Consider the following 27,120-nt stretch of genomic DNA (forward strand, 5'->3'; position numbering starts at 1 on the left):
CACGTCTCGTTAGTAAGCAGCCAATGAAAAGGTGACATTTGCCCGAGCAAACAATATACAGAGCGCTAGGCCTGTGCAAAGCTTCGACTAAGCGGATCAATCAGAAAACTTTTCAATATTTGATTTGATTTCCCCAGGAAATTTGTTGTTTGTTTTGTTTGGAGCTTCGGTTGTGATGCAAAGCTTTGCATCTGATGTGAAGATTAACACTTGTTGCAAAGCTTTAAAACACTGGAAGCCTAAGATTAGCTCATGAAAGCCTTTACCTAGTTCTTTTTTTTGTGATGTATATTATGCTTCAATAAAACTGGTTATTTAAAAAAACAAAGTTGGCACTCCCATTTGCTATTATGAATCCTTCTATATTAATAGTATGCATGATTATTTTATAATTTTTATTGAATGATTTTATATAAAGGGCCTAATTGGTTAATCATTTAATAAATTCAAACATTACAAATGTAAAATTATTTTTTTTTTTACACTTCCATTCCGTATTTTATAAAATAAGTGTAATACAGCTTCGCCGAGAAGAATATTCGCAATTCAATTAGACTCCGAGAACATTTTAAAAATTCCATTTGATATTCACTTTGCGTTAAAAAAATAGTGTTTGCACCAGCCTACAGAGGGCTGTGGTGAATCTCATAGTCACTAAACCCATGAATTTTTCCAGTCAACTAATTATAAATGTCAGGCAATCTATTAAGGTATTGGCAGGGGCATGTGTTTTTCGCAAAAAGATTCAAACTACTCTGCTGTGTGTTAAAACCCCTTTAGCATCGTCTGTCTTTTGTAATTGGTTGATTTAATTTCTGGGACATGTCTACAGTCAGCAAATGAATCACAGCCATTGCGAAAGAAAAACTCATCCTGAATGGCCTTCTCTCACAGACAGCCACCAATTACAAGTAAGTAACCACTGGTACGGATGTACCTCATAAGTCTAATAAGTGTTCCGAAATCTGTTTTAGAAGGTCCCCGCCACTCCCCAACAAGTTACGAACACGACCACGCTTACAATCTTTTCATAGAAATCTCCTGCCATGCTGTCAGTTTCTTCGCCGTCAGACTCGTCAGAGCCGGCCCCAAGTCTGGGGGCAGCAGGCGGCTTCCTTGCCGAAGGCCCCATGTCATCTTCAATCTCATCCTGCTGCAGTCGCGCCTGTTCCAAGATGCGCTGGGAGAGGTTCGAGTCCACGAACTGGAACAAATCAACGTTCATCTCTGATGAACCGGACAATATTCAGCAACAGAATAGGTTACACAAATATATAATGATTGTACGTACATAGTGATCAAAGTGGTGCAATAGTAGAACACTGAATTGGTGACAAGCAACTGAACAAACACTGTTGATTTTAAAAAAATATTTGTTGATGGTGTCTCTAGTGAAACAGTGTTTTATATTTTATAAAACAATATTTTAAAGTGCCATCCTCAATAAGTAGTGAGATAATTATGATATAAGCAACATTTTTATTTTTAAATTAATTCTTAATTTTTATTAAGTATTATTTACCCTCTTTGACCACTGTGTGCCATCCCTTCCTGCCCCCTTCACCAACCCAGAACACCTACCAACCATGGAAAGAACATCCATTTCCCTGTAGCATTTAATACCCTTTAAGAATTTAACTTAACTGAGAAAACCAGAGGATAATACGCAGATGTTAAGACAGGTGTGCACTCTGCTCAAACTCCGAGAAGCATTGTACTGAGATTTGTGATTAAACAGTTAAAAATAAAATCATTTTTTTAAAAAATGTGTCTACAGAATATCAAGAAACACTGACAACACACAAACACATCATCATTATTTTCATATTGTTTATATGCTATTATAGAACTTAACCATTAGTATGTGCCGCTGGTAAGCTGTGATTTTCTCATGAATTCAAGGTCATCAAATCTTTTCTGTAGTTCATTCCTGAAGGTTGTTAGAATATCAAAGCAGGTCAAGAAGGTGGTGACGAAGGGCAGAATGGGGTTAGGGCTGCTTAGCAGGACACTGAAAGGGACAGGTAGGAATGTAAAGGAAAAGCCGTACGTGACATTGGTACGGCCAGTGTTGGAGTATGCCGCTGCGGTGTGGGACCCCTATGTGGAGAAGGAAATTGAGGAGTTGGAGAGGGTGCAGCGCAAGGCAGCGAGATGGGTAACGAATATGTGGAGGAGAAGGGAAGGCGAAGGCAGGATGGGGGAAACTCACAGACCATCGGTGATGATGAAGGAGCAGGGGTGGGACACACTGCAAGAAAGGAGGAAGGTGGAAAGGCTGGTGAGAATGAATAATGTAATTCGTGGGGGGGAGGGGGGCTGGGGAAAGACTCAGGTGAAGTTAGATTCGAATCTCAGATTCGTTTTCCAGCGCGTACCATAATTATAGTACAGCACGATAAAACCGAACGAAAATGATCCACGGCTTCAGTGCAAGAAGGACATAAAGAAATTATATGGTAAATGTGCATTTAACAAGAAAAATTATTTATAAACATCTGTTTCTGCCTCTTTTACAGCCCCCCGAACTTGGCACTTTTAAACACCCATAGGTAAAAATCGCCAGGTTTAAGGTGATTTAAAATGAAAAACGAATTTTCTACCTTATCACGAATAACACCACCTTAAACTACGCTACTCTGGGTACAACACAGTATACCAGATTCAGATTCATATCTGTTTCTGCCTCTTTTACAGCCCCCCGAACTTGGCAAATTTAAACACCCATAGGTCAAAATCGCCCAGTTTAAGGTGATTTAAAATGAAAACCGAATTTTCTACCTTATCACGAATAACACGACCTTAAAATATGCTACTCTGGGTACATCACAGTATACCAGATTCAGATTCATATCTGTTGCTGCCTCTTTTACAGCCCTCCGAACTTGGCACATTTAAACACCAATTGGTCAAAATCGCCATGTTTAAGGTGATTTAAAATGAAAACCGAATTTTCTACCTATATACCAATAACACCACCTTAAACTACGCTACTCTGGGTACAACACAGTATACCAGATTCAGATTCATATCTGTTTCTGCCTCTTTTACAGCCCTCCGAACTTGGCACATTTAAACACCAATTGGTCAAAATCGCCAAGTTTAAGGTGATTTAAAATGAAAACCGAATTTTCTACCTTATCAAGAATAACACGACCTTAAACTATGCTACTCTGGGTACATCACAGTATACCAGATTCAGATTCATATCTGTTTCTGCCTCTTTTACAGCCCTCCGAACTTGGCACATTTAAACACCTATAGGTAAAATCGCCAGGTTTAAGGTGATTTAAAATGAAAACCGAATTTTCTACCTTATCACGAATAACACCACCTTAAACTACGCTACTCTGGGTACAACACAGTATACCAGATTCAGATTCATATCTGTTTCTGCCTCTTTTACAGCCCCCCGAACTTGGCAAATTTAAACACCCATAGGTCAAAATCGCCCAGTTTAAGGTGATTTAAAATGAAAACCGAATTTTCTACCTTATCACGAATAACACGACCTTAAAATATGCTACTCTGGGTACATCACAGTATACCAGATTCAGATTCATATCTGTTGCTGCCTCTTTTACAGCCCTCCGAACTTGGCACATTTAAACACCAATTGGTCAAAATCGCCATGTTTAAGGTGATTTAAAATGAAAACCGAATTTTCTACCTATATACCAATAACACCACCTTAAACTACGCTACTCTGGGTACAACACAATATACCAGATTCAGAATCATATCTGTTTCTGCCTCTTTTACAGCCTTCCGAACTTGGCACATTTAAACACCAATTGGTCAAAATCGCCAAGTTTAAGGTGATTAAAAATGAAAACCGAATTTTCTACCTTATCACGAATAACACGACCTTAAACTATGCTACTCTGGGTACATCACAGTATACCAGATTCAGATTCATATCTGTTTCTGCCTCTTTTACAGCCCTCCGAACTTGGCACATTTAAACACCTATAGGTAAAATCGCCAGGTTTAAGGTGATTTAAAATGAAAAACGAATTTTCTACCTTATCACGAATAACACCACCTTAAACTACGCTACTCTGGGTACAACTGAGTATACCAGATTCAGATTCATATCTGTTGCTGCCTCTTTTACAGCCCTCCGAAATTGGCACATATAAACACCAATTGGTCAAAATCGCCAAGTTTAAGGTGATTTAAAATGAAAACCGAATTTTCTACCTTATCACGAATAACACCACCTTAAACTACGCTACTCTGGGTACAACACAGTATACCAGATTCAGATTCATATCTGTTTCTGCCTCTTTTACAGCCCTCCGAACTTGGCAAATTTAAACACCCATAGGTCAAAATCGCCAAGTTTAAGGTGATTTAAAATGAAAACCGAATTTTCTACCTTATCACGAATAACACGACCTTAAAATATGCTACTCTGGGTACATCACAGTATACCAGATTCAGATTCATATCTGTTGCTGCCTCTTTTACAGCCCTCCGAACTTGGCACATTTAAACACCAATTGGTCAAAATCGCCATGTTTAAGGTGATTTAAAATGAAAACCGAATTTTCTACCTATATACCAATAACACCACCTTAAACAACGCTACTCTGGGTACAACACAGTATACCAGATTCAGATTCATATCTGATTCTGCCTCTTTTACAGCCCTCCGAACTTGGCACATTTTAACACCAATTGGTCAAAATCGCCAAGTTTAAGGTGATTTAAAATGAACACCAAATTTTCTACCTTATCACGAATAACACCACCTTACACTACGCTACTCTGGGTACAACACAGTATACCAGATTCAGATTCATATCTGTTTCTGCCTCTTTTACAGCCCCCCGAACTTGGCAAATTTAAACACCCATAGGTCAAAATCGCCAGGTTTAAGGTGATTTAAAATGAAAACCGAATTTTCTACCTTATCACGAATAACACGACCTTAAAATATGCTACTCTGGGTACATCACAGTATACCAGATTCAGATTCATATCTGTTGCTGCCTCTTTTACAGCCATCCGAATTTGGCACATTTAAACAACAATTGGTCAAAATCGCCATGTTTAAGGTGATTTAAAATGAAAACCGAATTTTCTACCTATATACCAATAACACCACCTTAAACTACGCTACTCTGGGTACAACACAGTATACCAGATTCAGATTCATATCTGTTTCTGCCTCTTTTACAGCCCTCCGAACTTGGCACATTTAAACACCAATTGGTCAAAATCGCCAAGTTTAAGGTGATTTAAAATGAAAACCGAATTTTCTACCTTATCAAGAATAACACGACCTTAAACTATGCTACTCTGGGTACATCACAGTATACCAGATTCAGATTCATATCTGTTTCTGCCTCTTTTACAGCCCTCCGAACTTGGCACATTTAAACACCTATAGGTAAAATCGCCAGGTTTAAGGTGATTTAAAATGAAAACCGAATTTTCTACCTTATCACGAATAACACCACCTTAAACTACGCTACTCTGGGTACAACACAGTATACCAGATTCAGATTCATATCTGTTTCTGCCTCTTTTACAGCCCCCCGAACTTGGCAAATTTAAACACCCATAGGTCAAAATCGCCCAGTTTAAGGTGATTTAAAATGAAAACCGAATTTTCTACCTTATCACGAATAACACGACCTTAAAATATGCTACTCTGGGTACATCACAGTATACCAGATTCAGATTCATATCTGTTGCTGCCTCTTTTACAGCCCTCCGAACTTGGCACATTTAAACACCAATTGGTCAAAATCGCCATGTTTAAGGTGATTTAAAATGAAAACCGAATTTTCTACCTATATACCAATAACACCACCTTAAACTACGCTACTCTGGGTACAACACAATATACCAGATTCAGAATCATATCTGTTTCTGCCTCTTTTACAGCCTTCCGAACTTGGCACATTTAAACACCAATTGGTCAAAATCGCCAAGTTTAAGGTGATTAAAAATGAAAACCGAATTTTCTACCTTATCACGAATAACACGACCTTAAACTATGCTACTCTGGGTACATCACAGTATACCAGATTCAGATTCATATCTGTTTCTGCCTCTTTTACAGCCCTCCGAACTTGGCACATTTAAACACCTATAGGTAAAATCGCCAGGTTTAAGGTGATTTAAAATGAAAAACGAATTTTCTACCTTATCACGAATAACACCACCTTAAACTACGCTACTCTGGGTACAACTGAGTATACCAGATTCAGATTCATATCTGTTGCTGCCTCTTTTACAGCCCTCCGAAATTGGCACATATAAACACCAATTGGTCAAAATCGCCAAGTTTAAGGTGATTTAAAATGAAAACCGAATTTTCTACCTTATCACGAATAACACCACCTTAAACTACGCTACTCTGGGTACAACACAGTATACCAGATTCAGATTCATATCTGTTTCTGCCTCTTTTACAGCCCTCCGAACTTGGCAAATTTAAACACCCATAGGTCAAAATCGCCAAGTTTAAGGTGATTTAAAATGAAAACCGAATTTTCTACCTTATCACGAATAACACGACCTTAAAATATGCTACTCTGGGTACATCACAGTATACCAGATTCAGATTCATATCTGTTGCTGCCTCTTTTACAGCCCTCCGAACTTGGCACATTTAAACACCAATTGGTCAAAATCGCCATGTTTAAGGTGATTTAAAATGAAAACCGAATTTTCTACCTATATACCAATAACACCACCTTAAACAACGCTACTCTGGGTACAACACAGTATACCAGATTCAGATTCATATCTGATTCTGCCTCTTTTACAGCCCTCCGAACTTGGCACATTTTAACACCAATTGGTCAAAATCGCCAAGTTTAAGGTGATTTAAAATGAACACCAAATTTTCTACCTTATCACGAATAACACCACCTTACACTACGCTACTCTGGGTACAACACAGTATACCAGATTCAGATTCATATCTGTTTCTGCCTCTTTTACAGCCCCCCGAACTTGGCAAATTTAAACACCCATAGGTCAAAATCGCCAGGTTTAAGGTGATTTAAAATGAAAACCGAATTTTCTACCTTATCACGAATAACACGACCTTAAAATATGCTACTCTGGGTACATCACAGTATACCAGATTCAGATTCATATCTGTTGCTGCCTCTTTTACAGCCATCCGAATTTGGCACATTTAAACACCAATTGGTCAAAATCGCCATGTTTAAGGTGATTTAAAATGAAAACCGAATTTTCTACCTATATACCAATAACACCACCTTAAACTACGCTACTCTGGGTACAATACAGTATACCAGATTCAGATTCATATCTGATTCTGCCTCTTTTACAGCCCTCCGAACTTGGCACATTTAAACACCAATTGGTCAAAATCGCCAAGTTTAAGGTGATTTAAAATGAACACCAAATTTTCTACCTTATCACGAATAACACCACCTTAAACTACGCTACTCTGGGTACAACACAGTATACCAGATTCAGATTCATATCTGTTTCTGCTACTTTTACAGCCCCCCGAACTTGGCAAATTTAAACACCCATAGGTCAATATCGCCCAGTTTAAGGTGATTTAAAATGAAAACCGAATTTTCTACCTTATCACGAATAACACGACCTTAAACTATTCTACTCTGGGTACATCACCGGATACCAGATTCAGATTCATATCTGTTTCTGCCTCTTTTACAGCCCTCCGAACTTGGCACATTTAAACACCTATAGGTAAAATCGCCCAATTTAAGGTGATTTAAAATGAAAACCGAATTTTCTACCTTATCACGAATAACACGACCTTAAAATATGCTACTCTGGGTACAACTGAGTATACCAGATTCAGATTCATATCTGTTGCTGCCTCTTTTACAGCCCTCTGACATTGGCACATTTAAACACCAATTGGTCAAAATCGCCAAGTTTAAGGTGATTTAAAATGAAAACCGAATTTTCTACCTTATCACGAATAACACCACCTTAAACTACGCTACTCTGGGTACAACACAGTATACCAGATTCAGATTCATATCTGTTTCTGCCTCTTTTACAGCCCCCCGAACTTGGCACATTTAAACACCTATAGGTAAAATCGCCAGGTTTAAGGTGATTTAAAATGAAAAACGAATTTTCTACCTTATCACGAATAACACCACCTTAAACTACGCTACTCTGGGTACAACTGAGTATACCAGATTCAGATTCATATCTGTTTCTGCCTCTTTTACAGCCCTCCGTACTTGGCACATTTAAACACCTATAGGTAAAATCGCCAGGTTTAAGGTGATTTAAAATGAAAAACGAATTTTCTACCTTATCACGAATAACACCACCTTAAACTACGCTACTCTGGGTACAACTGAGTATACCAGATTCAGATTCATATCTGTTGCTGCCTCTTTTACAGCCCTCCGAAATTGGCACATTTAAACACCAATTGGTCAAAATCGCCAAGTTTAAGGTGATTTAAAATGAAAACCGAATTTTCTACCTTATCACGAATAACACCACCTTAAACTACGCTACTCTGGGTACAACACAGTATACCAGATTCAGATTCATATATGTTGCTGCCTCTTTTACAGCCCTCCGAAATTGGCACATTTAAACACCAATTGGTCAAAATCGCCAAGTTTAAGGTGATTTAAAATGAAAACCGAATTTTCTACCTTATCACGAATAACACCACCTTAAACTACGCTACTCTGGGTACAACACAGTATACCAGATTCAGATTCATATCTGTTTCTGCCTCTTTTACAGCCCCCCGAACTTGGCAAATTTAAACACCCATAGGTCAAAATCGCCCAGTTTAAGGTGATTTAAAATGAAAACCGAATTTTCTACCTTATCACGAATAACACGACCTTAAAATATGCTACTCTGGGTACATCACAGTATACCAGATTCAGATTCATATCTGTTGCTGCCTCTTTTACAGCCCTCCGAACTTGGCACATTTAAACACCAATTGGTCAAAATCGCCAAGTTTAAGGTGATTTAAAATGAAAACCGAATTTTCTACCTTATCACGAATAACACGACCTTAAAATATGCTACTCTGGGTACAACACAGTATACCAGATTCAGATTCATATCTGTTTCTGCCTCTTTTACAGCCCCCCGAACTTGGTAAATTTAAACACACATAGGTCAAAATCGCCCAGTTTAAGGTGATTTAAAATGAAAACCGAATTTTCTACCTTATCACGAATAACACGACCTTAAACTATTCTACTCTGGGTACATCACAGTATACCAGATTCAGATTCATATCTGTTTCTGCCTCTTTTACAGCCCTCCGAACTTGGCACATTTAAACACCTATAGGTAAAATCGCCAGGTTTAAGGTGATTTAAAATGAAAAACGAATTTTCTACCTTATCACGAATAACACCACCTTAAACTACGCTACTCTGGGTACAACTGAGTATACCAGATTCAGATTCATATCTGTTGCTGCCTCTTTTACAGCCCTCCGAAATTGGCACATTTAAACACCTATAGGTAAAATCGCCAGGTTTAAGGTGATTTAAAATGAAAAACGAATTTTCTACCTTATCACGAATAACACCACCTTAAACTACGCTACTCTGGGTACAACTGAGTATACCAGATTCAGATTCATATCTGTTGCTGCCTCTTTTACAGCCCTCCGAAATTGGCACATTTAAACACCAATTGGTCAAAATCGCCAAGTTTAAAGTGATTTAAAATGAAAACAGAATTTTCTACCTAATTACCAATAACACCACCTTAAACTACGCTACTCTGGGTACAACACAGTATACCAGATTCAGATTCATATCTGTTCCTGCCTCTTTTACAGCTCTCCGAACTTGGCACATTTAAACACCAATTGGTCAAAATCGTCAAGTTTAAGGTGATTTAAAATGAACACCGAAGTTTCTACCTAATTAACAATAACACCACCTTAAACTACGCTACGCTGGGTACAACTCAGTATACCAGATTCAGATTCATATCTGTTTCCGCCTCTTTTACAGCCCTCCGAATCTTTAATTAATTTCTTATTCATCACTTAAACAAATTTCATTTTAAAATTAATAAAATTTTTACCATTACAATATTTAAATTTAAGTACCGAAAACTGCTAAAATAGCACTATTTTACACCTTAAAATCCAAATTTTCCCGGGGGTGGACCCCCGGACCTCCCGCTTTACTACAGGGGGTTGGGGGGCGGCATGCTTCTTAACCCCCCCCCCCCTCATACACCAATCCTGGCTACGCTACTGGTGCCATGGGGCCCTTGCTGTTTATAATGAAAGATGTCTGGGAAAGCATGATGAGTAGATTAAGATTGTTCGTAGGTGACTGTGATATACAACACCTTGGGAGGAGTGGTACATCTATAAGATGAAATAAGAGTGTTGGTCAAGGAATAATGAAATGGGGATAAATGTAAACAAAAATAGTTGGTTAGATTCACAAGAAATAGAAACATAGACAAGCAAGTATATTACTGGAATATTTTGCAGGAGATTCTGTAAGCAAAAGATGTGTTCAAGTATCTGGGATTAACACTACAGAGATACCTAGACTGGAAAAAAAAAAAGCGGACGGAGAAGAAGGGAGTAGGGGTCTGGGGTTAACTGCTATGACACTAAAGGAGAGAAATAAAAGTCAATGAAAAGGCATCTTCCATGCTGGTGATAACCAGATATGGAATATGCCACAGGAATTTGGGACCCGTACCTAGCGATGGACATTTAAGAGTTATAAAGGTACAATGCAATGTAGTGAGATAAGTGACAAATATCGGAGGAGAAACAATGATGGAAGAAGGAAGATGCATAGACCATCAGTGATGATGATGGAGCTTGTGTGGGAAACACTATTAAGGGAGGAGAAAGAAAGAATGGTGAAATAAGGTAATTAAAGGGAGGGGATTTTGGAAAGCTGAGAGATAGGTAAAGGGCAGAGGGATCACATGTGGAAGATCCACATGTTAGAATGCAATGGATTAGACAAAATCATATTACTGCATACAAATATGAAATTTGGTAGTTAAAGGGCCATTAAATATTCTTAGAATATTTTTTGGAGGATAGTCATTACTTGTTATATTGTATGATATTCTTAATACACGTACAAAGTTTGTTTACTACTGCAAATGAACATAACATGTTGACACTTAAACATCTAGCAAGGAAGCTAAATGTAATATTGAATATAATTACTTATCACTGGTAACAAGCATAAACAAATTAGCATTAAATAACACAATATGTGAATATTGCAAGAACAGCACGCATCACAATGTTTACCAACACCATTTTAGATTTTAAAATACACATTTCAGCTAATTTACGATTAAATAACTCACAACATAACAAAGATTAAATATATTACTAGCGGAAACACGTGATACATTTAACCTGTACATAAATTACATCAGTCTATGTGAATAGGAAAATTTAAGAAAGTGCCATTTAGACACGTGAATAATTTGAATTCCCGCGGAAATATGGTCTAGCATGTACATCAAACGCGATTGACCAATAACAGTAAAATAGCGGGATGAGATGACCTGGTATCTAATGACCTTGGTTGTGATCCATTCACTGATGATGGCCTCCACAAAACATCTGGTGGCCATAAAACATAAAAGTCAAGTCGAAACGTATCGATTCGTTGCGTACGGGACAAATTGTATAATGAAAGCAACAATCGATTTTACAGAATTCTCTGGCCATACCACCAACAGAGGCTCGTGTTTATTACTTGCAAAGGTAAACAGTAATTCACCGTCGTGCTATTGGGGTTACTATGAATTGTTTCACTTATTTATTTTATTTATTTGGCACAAATATTGTTTTGCTTTGCTAGTTTGTTAGTAAAACGAATGTTCGCCGACTGTCGTTTCAAATTACGTGGCGAATGGTCAGATATTGTATCAACATGTCTAAAGTTTGGGAACATTTTCGCATCAATAGTGAAAACATCAAATATGCAATTTGTAATATTTGTAGTGTACAAATTTTAGGGGGCGGTACTTCTAAATCTACAACTAATTTAATGAACCATTTGAAATCCCGGCACACATTACTAACAATAAAACACTGCACTGTCACCAACCAAGTCAAAAGGTACCATAAAAATAAGTAGTGCTACCTTTGAACCCATTTTGTACAAAAATGTTGAGTTATCTGCATTATGGCCTGTCAAAGAACCCTGTCTAAATATTGTACCTTTTTCTGCACAGCCCAGTACTAGTAGACAAAAACATGTGACCTGCCAACCAACAATGGCACATTTCTTGTCATTTCTTTTTTTTTCAACTTTTGATTATTCCTCTGGTGCATGTTATACAACATGAGTTACAAAAACCTGCACCACAAGGATCTGGTCTACAAGGCCTAAAAAAATGATCTTCTGGCTTCACTGGCGTTTCATAACCACAACTGTATAATAAACTTCTTCGTAGTGTAGCATACAGGTTTAGTTACTCTGTTTAGACTTGCAGTGAAGTATTGACGTCAGCCGGGGCTTCGCCCCACGAGCCTGATCATCCTCTGTTCCCTTTCCCACCACCTTTCCTACCCGGCATTTGTGTTGACGTCGTCCGACCGAAGGCCACCCTAAAGCCCGACCTGCAACCGCCAGTATTCAACCCCGCTAACGGAACGCGCCCCTAGCCATGGCCCACCCTAGTCAGGCGAGCCACCAGCAACCAAGGTAGAACCCGGCCCCCCCCTCCAAATAAACAGACTGTCGTTACAACCAACCATGTTATAAAAACAAACACAGATTATTAAGCAGTATTACGTATTAAATTAAAGTTGGTTAACGAAAGTGCGATGTAGGAGTGCCCGGGCACTCACGTGTGTAGTACGTCGATACGTGTGTGAGTGTTCCCCTGGCGGCCTTCTGCATGAATTAATCAATGAAACCTTATGACATAATTATTCACCCACGTGTTACGTTATTACCCCCACCAGAACAATCCGGCAAGAGACGAACAGTCCCTGGTGTGACGTAAAATTTAAATGAAATAATTCCTAAACATAATAACTTCAATTTGTAGAAGGGTCGAATGATCTTGATTCAGCTTTAATAATTAATGTAAGAATTTAACGTCCTTAAATTCTCTTAGTTAACATGCCACAGTGGAAACTAACGTAATGAGGTCAACCCTGGCGCGAAGGCCACCGAGACTCGGCCGGGCGCCATGACATGACGCCAGTACAGCGCGACTCGTGGACCGGGGCGGACGCACGTCCCACGGAGAGACATCATTCTTTGTCCACACCGAGTTCACTTCTGGTAAATATAGTCACTTCTTAAAATCTCTTCTACTAACCTCTCCGTGCGTACCCGGTCCAACTTTCGGTCCAGGACCTAATCCGGCCGCATAAATTTAAAAACCCCCTTGTACCACACTTGGTCCGCGGGGCAGGTTCAGTATCCGGCACTGGCCGTCTCCCGAGGAACTGAACTTTAGTTAAAATCAGTCGCTCCGGCACTGACACCACCCGCAAGGGATCTTTGAACGAATTTAGCTGCGGTCCACGCTCCACTAACGTGGACGCGAGCACCGCCTTGATACGTAGACTTACGGGATTGGCCGCCACCAATCACCGTCACCCCTCGTATAAGTATCCAGGCTCAGAAACGCCTAGTGCCACGCTAATACGTAACATTCGTAAACTTGTGCAACGCATCTCCACGTAACATTCATAAACTTGTGCAGCGGGAGGTCCGGGGGTCCACCCCCGGGAAAATTTGGATTTTAAGGTGTAAAATAGTGCTATTTTAGCAGTTTTCGGTACTTAAATTTAAATATTGTAATGGTAAAAATTTTATTAATTTTAAAATGAAATTTGTTTAAGTGATGAATAAGAAATTAATTAAAGATTCGGAGGGCTGTAAAAGAGGCGGAAACAGATATGAATCTAAATCTGGTATACTGAGTTGTACCCAGCGTAGCGTAGTTTAAGGTGGTGTTATTGTTAATTAGGTAGAAACTTCGGTGTTCATTTTAAATCACCTTAAACTTGGCGATTTTGAACAATTGGTGTTTAAATGTGCCAAGTTCGGAGAGCTGTAAAAGAGGCAGAAACAGATATGAATCTGAATCTGGTATACTGTGTTGTACCCAGAGTAGCGTAGTTTAAGGTGGTGTTATTGGTAATGAGGTAGAAAATTCGGTTTTCATTTTAAATCACTTTAAACTTGGCAATATTGACATATGGGTGTTTAAATGTACCAAGTTCGGAGGGCTGTAAAAGAGGCAGAAACAGATATGACTCTGAATCTGGTATACTGAGTTGTACCCAGAGTAGCGTAGTTAAAGTTGGTGTTATTGGTATATAGGTAGAAAATTCGGTTTTCATTTTAAATCACCTTAAACATTGCGATTTTGACCAATTGGTGTTTAAATGTGCCAAATTCGGAGGGCTGTAAAAGAGGCAGAAACAGATATGAATCTGAATCTGGTATACTGTGTTGTACCCAGAGTAGCGTAGTTTAAGGTGGTGTTATTCGTGATAAGGTAGAAAATTCGGTTTTCATTTTAAATCACCTTAAACATTGCGATTTTGACCAATTGGTGTTTAAATGTGCCAAGTTCGGAGGGCTGTAAAAGAGGCAGAAACAGATATGAATCTGAATCTGGTATACTGTGTTGTACCCAGAGTAGCGTAGTTTAAGGTGGTGTTATTGGTATATAGGTAGAAAAATCGGTTTTCATTTTAAATCACCTTAAACATTGCGATTTTTTCCTATGGGTGTTTAAAACTGCCAAGTTCGGGGGGCTGTAAAAGAGGCAGAAACAGATATGAATCTGAATCTGGTATACTGTGTTGTACCCAGAGTAGCGTAGTTTAAGGTGGTGTTATTGGTATATAGGTAGAAAATTCGGTTTTCATTTTAAATCACCTTAAACATGGCGATTTTGACCAATTGGTGTTTAAATGTGCCAAGTTCGGAGGGCTGTAAAAGAGGCAGCAACAGATATGAATCTGAATCTGGTATACTGTGATGTACCCAGAGTAGCATATTTTAAGGTCGTGTTATTCGTGATAAGGTAGAAAATTCGGTTTTCATTTTAAATCACCTTAAACTTGGCGATTTTGACCTATGTGTGTTTAAATTTGCCAAGTTCGGGGGGCTGTAAAAGAGGCAGAAACAGATATGAATCTGAATCTGGTATACTGTGTTGTACCCAGAGTAGCGTAGTTTAAGGTGGTGTTATTCGTGATAAGGTAGAAAATTCGGTTTTCATTTTAAATCACCTTAAACATTGCGATTTTGACCAATTGGTGTTTAAATGTGCCAAGTTCGGAGGGCTGTAAAAGAGGCAGAAACAGATATGAATCTGAATCTGGTATACTGTGTTGTACCCAGAGTAGCGTAGTTTAAGGTGGTGTTATTGGTATATAGGTAGAAAATTCGGTTTTCATTTTAAATCACCTTAAACATTGCGATTTTGACCAATTCGTGTTTAAATGTGCCAAGTTCGGAGGGCTGTAAAAGAGGCAGCAACAGATATGAATCTGAATCTGGTATACTCATTTGTACCCAGAGTAGCGTAGTTTAAGGTGGTGTTATTCGTGATAAGGTAGAAGATTCGTTTTTCATTTTAAATCACCTGAAACCTGGCGATTTTACCTATAGGTGTTTAAATGTGCCAAGTTCGGAGGGCTGTAAAAGAGGCAGAAACAGATATGAATCTGAATCTGGTATACTGTGATGTACCCAGAGTAGCATAGTTTAAGGTCGTGTTATTCGTGATAAGGTAGAAAATTCGGTTTTCATTTTAAATCACCTTAAACTTGGCGATTTTGACCAATTGGTGTTTAAATGTGCCAAGTTCGGAGGGCTGTAAAAGAGGCAGAAACAGATATGAATCTGAATCTGGTATACTGTGTTGTACCCAGAGTAGCGTAGTTTAAGGTGGTGTTATTGGTATATAGGTAGAAAATTCGGTTTTCATTTTAAATCACCTTAAACATGGCGATTTTGACCAATTGGTGTTTAAATGTGCCAAGTTCGGAGGGCTGTAAAAGAGGCAGCAACAGATATGAATCTGAATCTGGTATACTGTGTTGTACCCAGAGTAGCGTAGTTTAAGGTGGTGTTATTCGTGATAAGGTAGAAAATTCGTTTTTCATTTTAAATCACCTTAAACCTGGCGATTTTGACCAATTGGTGTTTAAATGTGCCAATTTCGGAGGGCTGTAAAAGAGGCAGCAACAGATATGAATCTGAATCTGGTATACTGTGATGTACCCAGAGTAGCATATTTTAAGGTCGTGTTATTCGTGATAAGGTAGAAAATTCAGTTTTCATTTTAAATCACCTTAAACATTGCGATTTTTACCTATGGGTGTTTAAAACTGCCAAGTTCGGGGGGCTGTAAAAGAGGCAGAAACAGATATGAATCTGAATCTGGTATACTGAGTTGTACCCAGAGTAGCGTAGTTAAAGTTGGTGTTATTGGTATATAGGTAGAAAATTCGGTTTTCATTTTAAATCACCTTAAACATTGCGATTTTGACCAATTGGTGTTTAAATGTGCCAATTTCGGAGGGCTGTAAAAGAGGCAGCAACAGATATGAATCTGAATCTGGTATACTCATTTGTACCCAGAGTAGCGTAGTTTAAGGTGGTGTTATTCGTGATAAGGTAGAAGATTCGTTTTTCATTTTAAATCACCTTAAACCTGGCGATTTTACCTATAGGTGTTTAAATGTGCCAAGTTCGGAGGGCTGTAAAAGAGGCAGAAACAGATATGAATCTGAATCTGGTATACTGTGATGTACCCAGAGTAGCATAGTTTAAGGTCGTGTTATTCGTGATAAGGTAGAAAATTCTGTTTTCATTTTAAATCACCTTAAACTTGGCGATTTTGACCAATTGGTGTTTAAATGTGCCAAGTTCGGAGGGCTGTAAAAGAGGCAGAAACAGATATGAATCTGAATCTGGTATACTGTGTTGTACCCAGAGTAGCGTAGTTTAAGGTGGTGTTATTGGTATATAGGTAGAAAATTCGTTTTTCATTTTAAATCACCTTAAACATGGCGATTTTGACCAATTGGTGTTTAAATGTGCCAAGTTCGGAGGGCTGTAAAAGAGGCAGCAACAGATATGAATCTGAATCTGGTATACTGTGATGTACCCAGAGTAGCATATTTTAAGGTCGTGTTATTCGTGATAAGGTAGAAAATTCGGTTTTCATTTTAAATCACCTTAAACTTGGCGATTTTGACCTATGGGTGTTTAAATTTGCCAAGTTCGGGGGGCTGTAAAAGAGGCAGAAACAGATATGAATGTGAATCTGGTATACTGTGTTGTACCCAGAGTAGCGTAGTTTAAGGTGGTGTTATTCGTGATAAGGTAGAAAATTCGGTTTTCATTTTAAATCACCTTAAACTTGGCGATTTTGACCAATTGGTGTTTAAATGTGCCAAGTTCGGAGGGCTGTAAAAGAGGCAGAAACAGATATGAATCTGAATCTGGTATACTGTGTTGTACCCAGAGTAGCGTAGTTTAAGGTGGTGTTATTGGTATATAGGTAGAAAATTCGGTTTTCATTTTAAATCACCTTAAACATGGCGATTTTGACCAATTGGTGTTTAAATGTGCCAAGTTCGGAGGGCTGTAAAAGAGGCAGCAACAGATATGAATCTGAATCTGGTATACTGTGTTGTACCCAGAGTAGCGTAGTTTAAGGTGGTGTTATTCGTGATAAGGTAGAAAATTCGTTTTTCATTTTAAATCACCTTAAACCTGGCGATTTTGACCAATTGGTGTTTAAATGTGCCAATTTCGGAGGGCTGTAAAAGAGGCAGCAACAGATATGAATCTGAATCTGGTATACTGTGATGTACCCAGAGTAGCATATTTTAAGGTCGTGTTATTCGTGATAAGGTAGAAAATTCAGTTTTCATTTTAAATCACCTTAAACATTGCGATTTTTACCTATGGGTGTTTAAAACTGCCAAGTTCGGGGGGCTGTAAAAGAGGCAGAAACAGATATGAATCTGAATCTGGTATACTGAGTTGTACCCAGAGTAGCGTAGTTAAAGTTGGTGTTATTGGTATATAGGTAGAAAATTCGGTTTTCATTTTAAATCACCTTAAACATTGCGATTTTGACCAATTGGTGTTTAAATGTGCCAATTTCGGAGGGCTGTAAAAGAGGCAGCAACAGATATGAATCTGAATCTGGTATACTCATTTGTACCCAGAGTAGCGTAGTTTAAGGTGGTGTTATTCGTGATAAGGTAGAAGATTCGTTTTTCATTTTAAATCACCTTAAACCTGGCGATTTTACCTATAGGTGTTTAAATGTGCCAAGTTCGGAGGGCTGTAAAAGAGGCAGAAACAGATATGAATCTGAATCTGGTATACTGTGATGTACCCAGAGTAGCATAGTTTAAGGTCGTGTTATTCGTGATAAGGTAGAAAATTCTGTTTTCATTTTAAATCACCTTAAACTTGGCGATTTTGACCAATTGGTGTTTAAATGTGCCAAGTTCGGAGGGCTGTAAAAGAGGCAGAAACAGATATGAATCTGAATCTGGTATACTGTGTTGTACCCAGAGTAGCGTAGTTTAAGGTGGTGTTATTGGTATATAGGTAGAAAATTCGTTTTTCATTTTAAATCACCTTAAACATGGCGATTTTGACCAATTGGTGTTTAAATGTGCCAAGTTCGGAGGGCTGTAAAAGAGGCAGCAACAGATATGAATCTGAATCTGGTATACTGTGATGTACCCAGAGTAGCATATTTTAAGGTCGTGTTATTCGTGATAAGGTAGAAAATTCGGTTTTCATTTTAAATCACCTTAAACTTGGCGATTTTGACCTATGGGTGTTTAAATTTGCCAAGTTCGGGGGGCTGTAAAAGAGGCAGAAACAGATATGAATGTGAATCTGGTATACTGTGTTGTACCCAGAGTAGCGTAGTTTAAGGTGGTGTTATTCGTGATAAGGTAGAAAATTCGGTTTTCATTTTAAATCACCTTAAACTTGGCGATTTTGACCAATTGGTGTTTAAATGTGCCAAGTTCGGAGGGCTGTAAAAGAGGCAGAAACAGATATGAATCTGAATCTGGTATACTGTGTTGTACCCAGAGTAGCGTAGTTTAAGGTGGTGTTATTGGTATATAGGTAGAAAATTCGGTTTTCATTTTAAATCACCTTAAACATGGCGATTTTGACCAATTGGTGTTTAAATGTGCCAAGTTCGGAGGGCTGTAAAAGAGGCAGCAACAGATATGAATCTGAATCTGGTATACTGTGTTGTACCCAGAGTAGCGTAGTTTAAGGTGGTGTTATTCGTGATAAGGTAGAAAATTCGTTTTTCATTTTAAATCACCTTAAACCTGGCGATTTTGACCAATTGGTGTTTAAATGTGCCAATTTCGGAGGGCTGTAAAAGAGGCAGCAACAGATATGAATCTGAATCTGGTATACTGTGATGTACCCAGAGTAGCATATTTTAAGGTCGTGTTATTCGTGATAAGGTAGAAAATTCGGTTTTCATTTTAAATCACCTTAAACTGGGCGATTTTGACCTATGGGTGTTTAAATTTGCCAAGTTCGGGGGGCTGTAAAAGAGGCAGAAACAGATATGAATCTGAATCTGGTATACTGTGTTGTACCCAGAGTAGCGTAGTTTAAGGTGGTGTTATTCGTGATAAGGTAGAAAATTCGGTTTTCATTTTAAATCACCATAAACTTGGCGATTTTGACCAATTGGTGTTTAAATGTGCCAATTTCGGAGGGCTGTAAAAGAGGCAGCAACAGATATGAATCTGAATCTGGTATACTCATTTGTACCCAGAGTAGCGTAGTTTAAGGTGGTGTTATTCGTGATAAGGTAGAAGATTCGTTTTTCATTTTAAATCACCTTAAACCTGGCGATTTTACCTATAGGTGTTTAAATGTGCCAAGTTCGGAGGGCTGTAAAAGAGGCAGAAACAGATATGAATCTGAATCTGGTATACTGTGATGTACCCAGAGTAGCATAGTTTAAGGTCGTGTTATTCGTGATAAGGTAGAAAATTCGGTTTTCATTTTAAATCACCTTAAACTTGGCGATTTTGACCAATTGGTGTTTAAATGTGCCAAGTTCGGAGGGCTGTAAAAGAGGCAGAAACAGATATGAATCTGAATCTGGTATACTGTGATGTACCCAGAGTAGCATATTTTAAGGTCGTGTTATTCGTGATAAGGTAGAAAATTCGGTTTTCATTTTAAATCACCTTAAACTGGGCGATTTTGACCTATGGGTGTTTAAATTTACCAAGTTCGGGGGGCTGTAAAAGAGGCAGAAACAGATATGAATCTGAATCTGGTATACTGTGTTGTACCCAGAGTAGCGTAGTTTAAGGTGGTGTTATTCGTGATAAGGTAGAAAATTCGGTTTTCATTTTAAATCACCTTAAACCTGGCGATTTTACCTATAGGTGTTTAAATGTGCCAAGTTCGGAGGGCTGTAAAAGAGGCAGAAACAGATATGAATCTGAATCTGGTATACTGTGATGTACCCAGAGTAGCATAGTTTAAGGTCGTGTTATTCGTGATAAGGTAGAAAATTCGGTTTTCATTTTAAATCACCTTAAACTTGGCGATTTTGACCAATTGGTGTTTAAATGTGCCAAGTTCGGAGGGCTGTAAAAGAGGCAGAAACAGATATGAATCTGAATCTGGTATACTGTGTTGTACCCAGAGTAGCGTAGTTTAAGGTGGTGTTATTGGTATATAGGTAGAAAATTCGGTTTTCATTTTAAATCACCTTAAACATGGCGATTTTGACCAATTGGTGTTTAAATGTGCCAAGTTCGGAGGGCTGTAAAAGAGGCAGCAACAGATATGAATCTGAATCTGGTATACTGTGATGTACCCAGAGTAGCATATTTTAAGGTCGTGTTATTCGTGATAAGGTAGAAAATTCGGTTTTCATTTTAAATCACCTTAAACTGGGCGATTTTGACCTATGGGTGTTTAAATTTGCCAAGTTCGGGGGGCTGTAAAAGAGGCAGAAACAGATATGAATCTGAATCTGGTATACTGTGTTGTACCCAGAGTAGCGTAGTTTAAGGTGGTGTTATTCGTGATAAGGTAGAAAATTCGGTTTTCATTTTAAATCACCATAAACTTGGCGATTTTGACCAATTGGTGTTTAAATGTGCCAAGTTCGGAGGGCTGTAAAAGAGGCAGAAACAGATATGAATCTGAATCTGGTATACTGTGTTGTACCCAGAGTAGCGTAGTTTAAGGTGGTGTTATTGGTATATAGGTAGAAAATTCGGTTTTCATTTTAAATCACCTTAAACATGGCGATTTTGACCAATTGGTGTTTAAATGTGCCAAGTTCGGAGGGCTGTAAAAGAGGCAGCAACAGATATGAATCTGAATCTGATATACTGTGATGTACCCAGAGTAGCATAGTTTAAGGTGGTGTTATTCGTGATAAGGTAGAAAATTCGGTTTTCATTTTAAATCACCTTAAACTTGGCGATTTTGACCAATTGGTGTTTAAATGTGTCAAGTTCGGAGGGCTGTAAAAGAGGCAGAAACAGATATGAATCTGAATCTGGTATACTGTGTTGTACCCAGAGTAGCGTAGTTTAAGATGGTGTTATTGGTATATAGGTAGAAAATTCGGTTTTCATTTTAAATCACCTTAAACATGGCGATTTTGACCAATTGGTGTTTAAATGTGCCAAGTTCGGAGGGCTGTAAAAGAGGCAGCAACAGATATGAATCTGAATCTGGTATACTGTGATGTACCCAGAGTAGCATATTTTAAGGTCGTGTTATTCGTGATAAGGTAGAAAATTCGGTTTTCATTTTAAATCACCTTAAACTGGGCGATTTTGACCTATGGGTGTTTAAATTTGCCAAGTTCGGGGGGCTGTAAAAGAGGCAGAAACAGATATGAACCTGAATCTGGTATACTGTGTTGTACCCAGAGTAGCGTAGTTTAAGGTGGTGTTATTCGTGATAAGGTAGAAAATTCGTTTTTCATTTTAAATCACCTTAAACCTGGCGATTTTTACCTATTGGTGTTTAAAAGTGTCAAGTTCGGGGGGCTGTAAAAGAGGCAGAAACAGATGTTTATAAATAATTTTTCTTGTTAAAAATGCACATTTACCATATAATTTCTTTATGTCCTTCTTGCACTGAAGCCGTGGATCATTTTCGTTCGGTTTTATCGTGCTGTACTATAATTATGGTACGCGCTGGAAAACGAATCTGAGATTCGAATCTAACTTCACCTGAGTTGGGGAAAGCTGGGAGCTAGGTTGCACAGAGGGCTGTATCGAGGAAGGAGGGATCATGAGTGGAAGATTCAGAGAGAATGGAGACGGACAGAGAGAGGAAGACAGGTATTCCTTGTGAGGACGGGGCGAGAGTGGAACGAACTTGAGGGGAAGGACACTGGATCTGGGAGGAGGGAAGGACTTACGAAGGAGGCTCCAGAGGGGGGAGGAGTGAGGGTAGTTGGGGGTGGGAACTCCTTGCCACCGGGCGGAAGCCCAATTGCAGGTGTAAATTATTATTATAATGCCACACTACATGGTCAATTGTGGCACAGTAAGTACGAAGGCTAAGTAAAACAATCAACTGTTAACAATTAATTAAAGGTAGGTAACTTCAGTATAGAAAATAAATCTAATACACATGTCATATTTATATGACTAAAACCAAACACGACCTAATTAACCTAACTTACAATTTGCAATAGGCACTATAGCATAAAATTAGAATAAATTGGCACTAAAATAATAATCTACAGATTATAAATTTAAAATTTAAGAGCAAATAGTGATTTTAAAAGTCGGTACCTCGGCATCTTCGTCATTTCTTTGCCGAACCTTCACGCGGGTCGAGGGCTTCGCAAACTTATCATCTTCAATTTGTTTTTCTAATGGTACATTCCTTTTACTTTTGCCTGATTTTATCTTCTTTGCTTTCCCCATTTCGCACTCAGCTTAAGAAAATCGACTGCATTTGTCACATAACCTAAAAAAAATGAACATAAACGCGTGACTACGTTGGAAAAATTAATGTTTTTATTTTTATTATAGTCATAGAAAAAGACAAGCGCTACAACACTTGCTCCAAACTAAGGTTCAGTTTTACTCGCCTTCTCTTTTTTGCACCTTCCGTTTTAAGCATGGACGAAAAAAAGCAGAAAGAATTGGTAACAGCTTTATAAAAGACCTGTCTTACGGTCAAATTTTGGTCTCCAATTACATTTGACAATAGAGACGGAGGAGTCATTCCTGACGGAAAATGGATTCCATATTTCTCCATCAAATTATTTGGATAGATTACCACAAATATATATCCAACATTCCAATTTTAAACTAATTATGATATTAATTATTGCATAACAGTGTTGATTGAATTTTTTGAACTTCTTGTGCTATTTGTGTTTTTTTTTTTCTCTGTAAAATTGTTAAACAAATATAAATTCTACTCACATTAATATTTGTTATATAAATGAAAATTAATGTTTGTTTGTTTAAGTTATAGAATCAATATTTACTTTGATTTCGCATGCGTTATTCATATTACTTACTTATATTTAATTTTTTAGTAGGTAGGAACCTCTTTCACTTTTATAACCACTTTAATAGTTTAATTGCCAATGTGTCCATCGCCACTGTGAAGAATAGTTGTGACGGAAATGGGTGACGTTTCTGCTTTCGATAAGCATGATTTTGATTGGCTGATCGCATATTTTAGAACATGTTCTGCCGTCACCCGACCTCTGTGAAAGGTCCGGGGGGTACCTGACGGGCGCTACGGGCGTCGCGATGCTCTTGTTGTCCGGAGGGGCGCCAGGCTAGCGGGCTGCTAGGCCGTTGATTTTGGGTCGTGGGTACTCTGCCCCCGCGTTCCCCGCCAGGTACACGGCTTGAATGTAACCTGAATGGTTCTACCTTGACTGTGAAGGCCGCTCGGCCGTGCGGAGGACGGGAGATTACGGAAAATGATATACGAGTTGGCGAGAATACATTTAATTTGGGAGTTTCACGGGGGGTCCATGTGGGTACACGGTACGCTCTACAAGTCCGCTCCGCGGTTCAGCCCTGCTACAAAAATTCTCACCAACACTTGTTAACAAGGAAAAAAAAAACCCAACACTACGTGACAATGGTTACCGCGACAGTGTCGCGGGACGTGGGTCGATGCTCGCTGGAGACAGCCAGCGCCGAAAGTTAACGGGTGCAGGGGGTCTCTATGAGCGGGCTCCTAAATTCGGCGAAACACTTACATGTGTGCAGCTGGCAGGCATATGCACGGCGTCCTATAAACACTTTCGCTGGAGTCGGCCAGTACCGTACGTTCTGTGATACGATACGTAGCGCGGTATCACACTGAAGACGGTCGGGATAGGCCCGGCTCCGCAAAATACGCGCCGAGTCGACGTGGGCAGCGGTGAATTAACAAAAGGTTTTAAATTTAAGGATTTAGTACAGAATAAAAATAATCAAAGAAAGAAAACTTGGATGCTGCCCATGGACACACGTCTGTTCCCGGCGCGGAGTGGTTGGAGACTCCCGAACATGGCCGCCTCGCAAGGAAGAGAAACTTTCTCTTCTTTGTGAGTCGGCGTCAAAAAACTTATATTAATTGAATTTACTCTATTACCAGTTAAAACATGTTCCAGGTGCCCAATTAAAATCTAGCATCTGGTAATTAGGTTCTTAAGGCTTAACAATGGTTTTAATGTATTTAATTATTTAAATTGTGACATCAAGTTGGCGACTGTAAATTTACTTACATATTGTCCCACTGTGAATTGTTTTAGAGGGATTTCTCCTATTCTGACTTGATCATAGTCACGGGCACTTTAATTAAGGCCAGTGGCCGCGGTGACTGTTAATGAGGTTTGTTGTCTGCTCCGTGCGTGGTGTACTCGCCCGGAGTGGCTACGACGCACTTATTACATGTCGGGTAATTAGTAATTTCGTACTAGTGGCTTTTCCCTTAATTGAATTATGGGTTCGAGCCTCCGGGGTTCCGTACCTTTAAATTTCATTATGTCTATTGGGGTCACACCCGAGGCGCTCGCCTGACTCAATCCGGCTGGGCAAGGGGCACGCTCCGAAAATGGGATACGGTACTGGCGGTGCGGAGCACGGGCTTAACGGCCATGGTCGGTTCGACGTCAGTTCTATATACAAAATATTTTTTGAACCTCGTGTCATCCAACATGTCAGACAAATATGGCTGTGTGATGTTTCTGGTGATGTCATAACCCTCCAACTTTATTTGACACAACTTATTTTCCTGTTAAATTATCCATGCACATTTTTTAACCTCGAAGTAAAATTTTTGCAATAGTGCAGGTTTTGCATCAAATGGCTTTTTGTTGAACTAATAACCATTTATTAAGAGATAGCTAGTACTTCCTGCACCACCCCCTTAAAGACGTCCTTATGGGCTAGTACCTCGAACTGGATACATTAACATAAAGACAGCACAATGGCACTGGTTTCTTTGCAATATATGTTTTTCTTCAGGTGTGTACTTGTGGTTCCGATTAAAGTGTAAGCCAGAGTTTTGCGAGCTGAAATCCACAGTTCTAAGTGAACATGTTGATCTGAACAAACCAGCCAAATCAAACAGTTGGCACAGCTCTGCAGACACAAATATTGCCAATTAAGCACTATTTGGTTCTAAAAATCATTTATCACTGCAATAACGATGATTGTGATAACCATTACGGTTCAGAATAAGTGGAGTTAAATACAGGAAATATAATAATTATGTGCCGTTAATTAGTAATTTCGACACGATATATTTTAAATTTTCATTATGATTTTAAATTTTTGTGTGGAAATTTTATTTGCTCTACTAGAGTGTGATTTTAATTTGTTAGACTGGTGTACTCCTCTGAGTTAAACTTTGTCTCAGTGCTCTGAAGCCCCTTTCCCATCGGCGTATCGGATATTTTGCTGGCCTAATCCCTGACTGGCAGACAGCTTACCATTTCCCCCGCCTTCAGTCACGCCTCAAGCCTGTAATATCATTTCTCTTCGTGACCCTAACTGCATAGACAAGCCTGTAGCTTGCAGGCGACCAGTTCTCAGAGACGAGCTGAGATTGGCCTTTTTCATCACGTGTTAGTGTTATGTTCGCTCCTCTGCAGCCACGACGGGACGTAGATTCCCAGCAGCGTTGCATTTTACCCCCCCCCCCCCCTTCACAGTTCCAAGTAAGACCAATGACCGGTCGTAACCCCCTGGACAACAGTGACCTTCCCCAAGGTCTACTCGCAAAAACGAGTGCGCCAGAACTGATAGCAAGCGCTACCTAGCGACCAAGTCGCGAACTTCTCCGCTAGCCTACCCTCTAGGGCGCCAGAGAGCAGCACCTGTTTTCCCTTGAGCTATATGGACGCCGTGGGCGAGTCGATTGTTTTCAACTCAGACCCCTCCGACAGAGTTCTCTACTGTCGCCCGGTGATGCCAACTTCAAAACTCCTGCCAGAGTTTTTTTTTCGCCCGCATTCGGGCAAGTTCGGAATCTTTCGGCGGCCCAGACCCCCCTCCACCTGTAAGAGCCGGCGGCCACTTTTAATTACGAGACGCGGTTTGCCGCGACACAGATCAACTCGCGTCGCGTCTGCAGACAGATCTCCATCGAGTATCGGCGAATCGGCAGACTCTGCAAGACTTCATCCGACCGCTAACGACTATGTAGTCGCTTTGTATAAGGGATGCTATCCCTCAAGTCAATCCTAGTAGATTAGTCTGTCTGCATAGTTTAATTATTTGCCTTCGAAATTTTTTTTTCCTTTTAAATATTATCATGAAGAAATAATCCGCGTCCTGCCGCGCAATTCGCGAGCTCCAGACCCTGGCTGACTCCACGACTGCAGCGTGCTGGGCAACTCCCCTGTTTTGGTGAGTGATAATTCGCGACCCCCCCTTTTTTTTCCCTTAAATTTTTTTTTGGGGCATTTTCTGCCCCATAGACTGCCTGTATACAAGTTCTAATCAGTTTTGATTTGGACTTTTGCAGACAGGGTCGATGACAGGGAGAGACTGAGTGCTCCCATCTCGTGGCCCCTCCCCTTCCTGTTCCGTGGGTCACATTAGAAGAAACGTTTCTACTACCCGACGTGATCGTTTGAAGACCT

The 27,120-nt window shown here is 39.3% G+C and overlaps 1 protein-coding gene across 1 annotated transcript in view; it reads right to left on the minus strand.

The window, feature by feature from the left end:
* The window catches only part of LOC134531981 (bystin), a 38,155-nt gene extending 14,967 nt beyond the window's left edge, over positions 1-23,188 (minus strand). The window contains exons 1-2 of the mRNA XM_063368085.1: positions 22,808-23,188; positions 1,022-1,204 (exon numbers count right to left, since the gene is read on the minus strand). Of these exons, the coding sequence (XP_063224155.1) occupies positions 1,022-1,204; positions 22,808-22,942 (318 nt within the window). The 5' untranslated portion in view covers positions 22,943-23,188. The remainder of the gene's footprint in view (positions 1-1,021; positions 1,205-22,807) is intronic.
* Between the last annotated feature and the right edge of the window lie 3,932 nt (positions 23,189-27,120).

This window comes from Bacillus rossius, chromosome 5, assembly GCF_032445375.1.
Source record: "Bacillus rossius redtenbacheri isolate Brsri chromosome 5, Brsri_v3, whole genome shotgun sequence".
In the NCBI taxonomy this organism is placed as follows: domain Eukaryota; kingdom Metazoa; phylum Arthropoda; class Insecta; order Phasmatodea; family Bacillidae; genus Bacillus; species Bacillus rossius.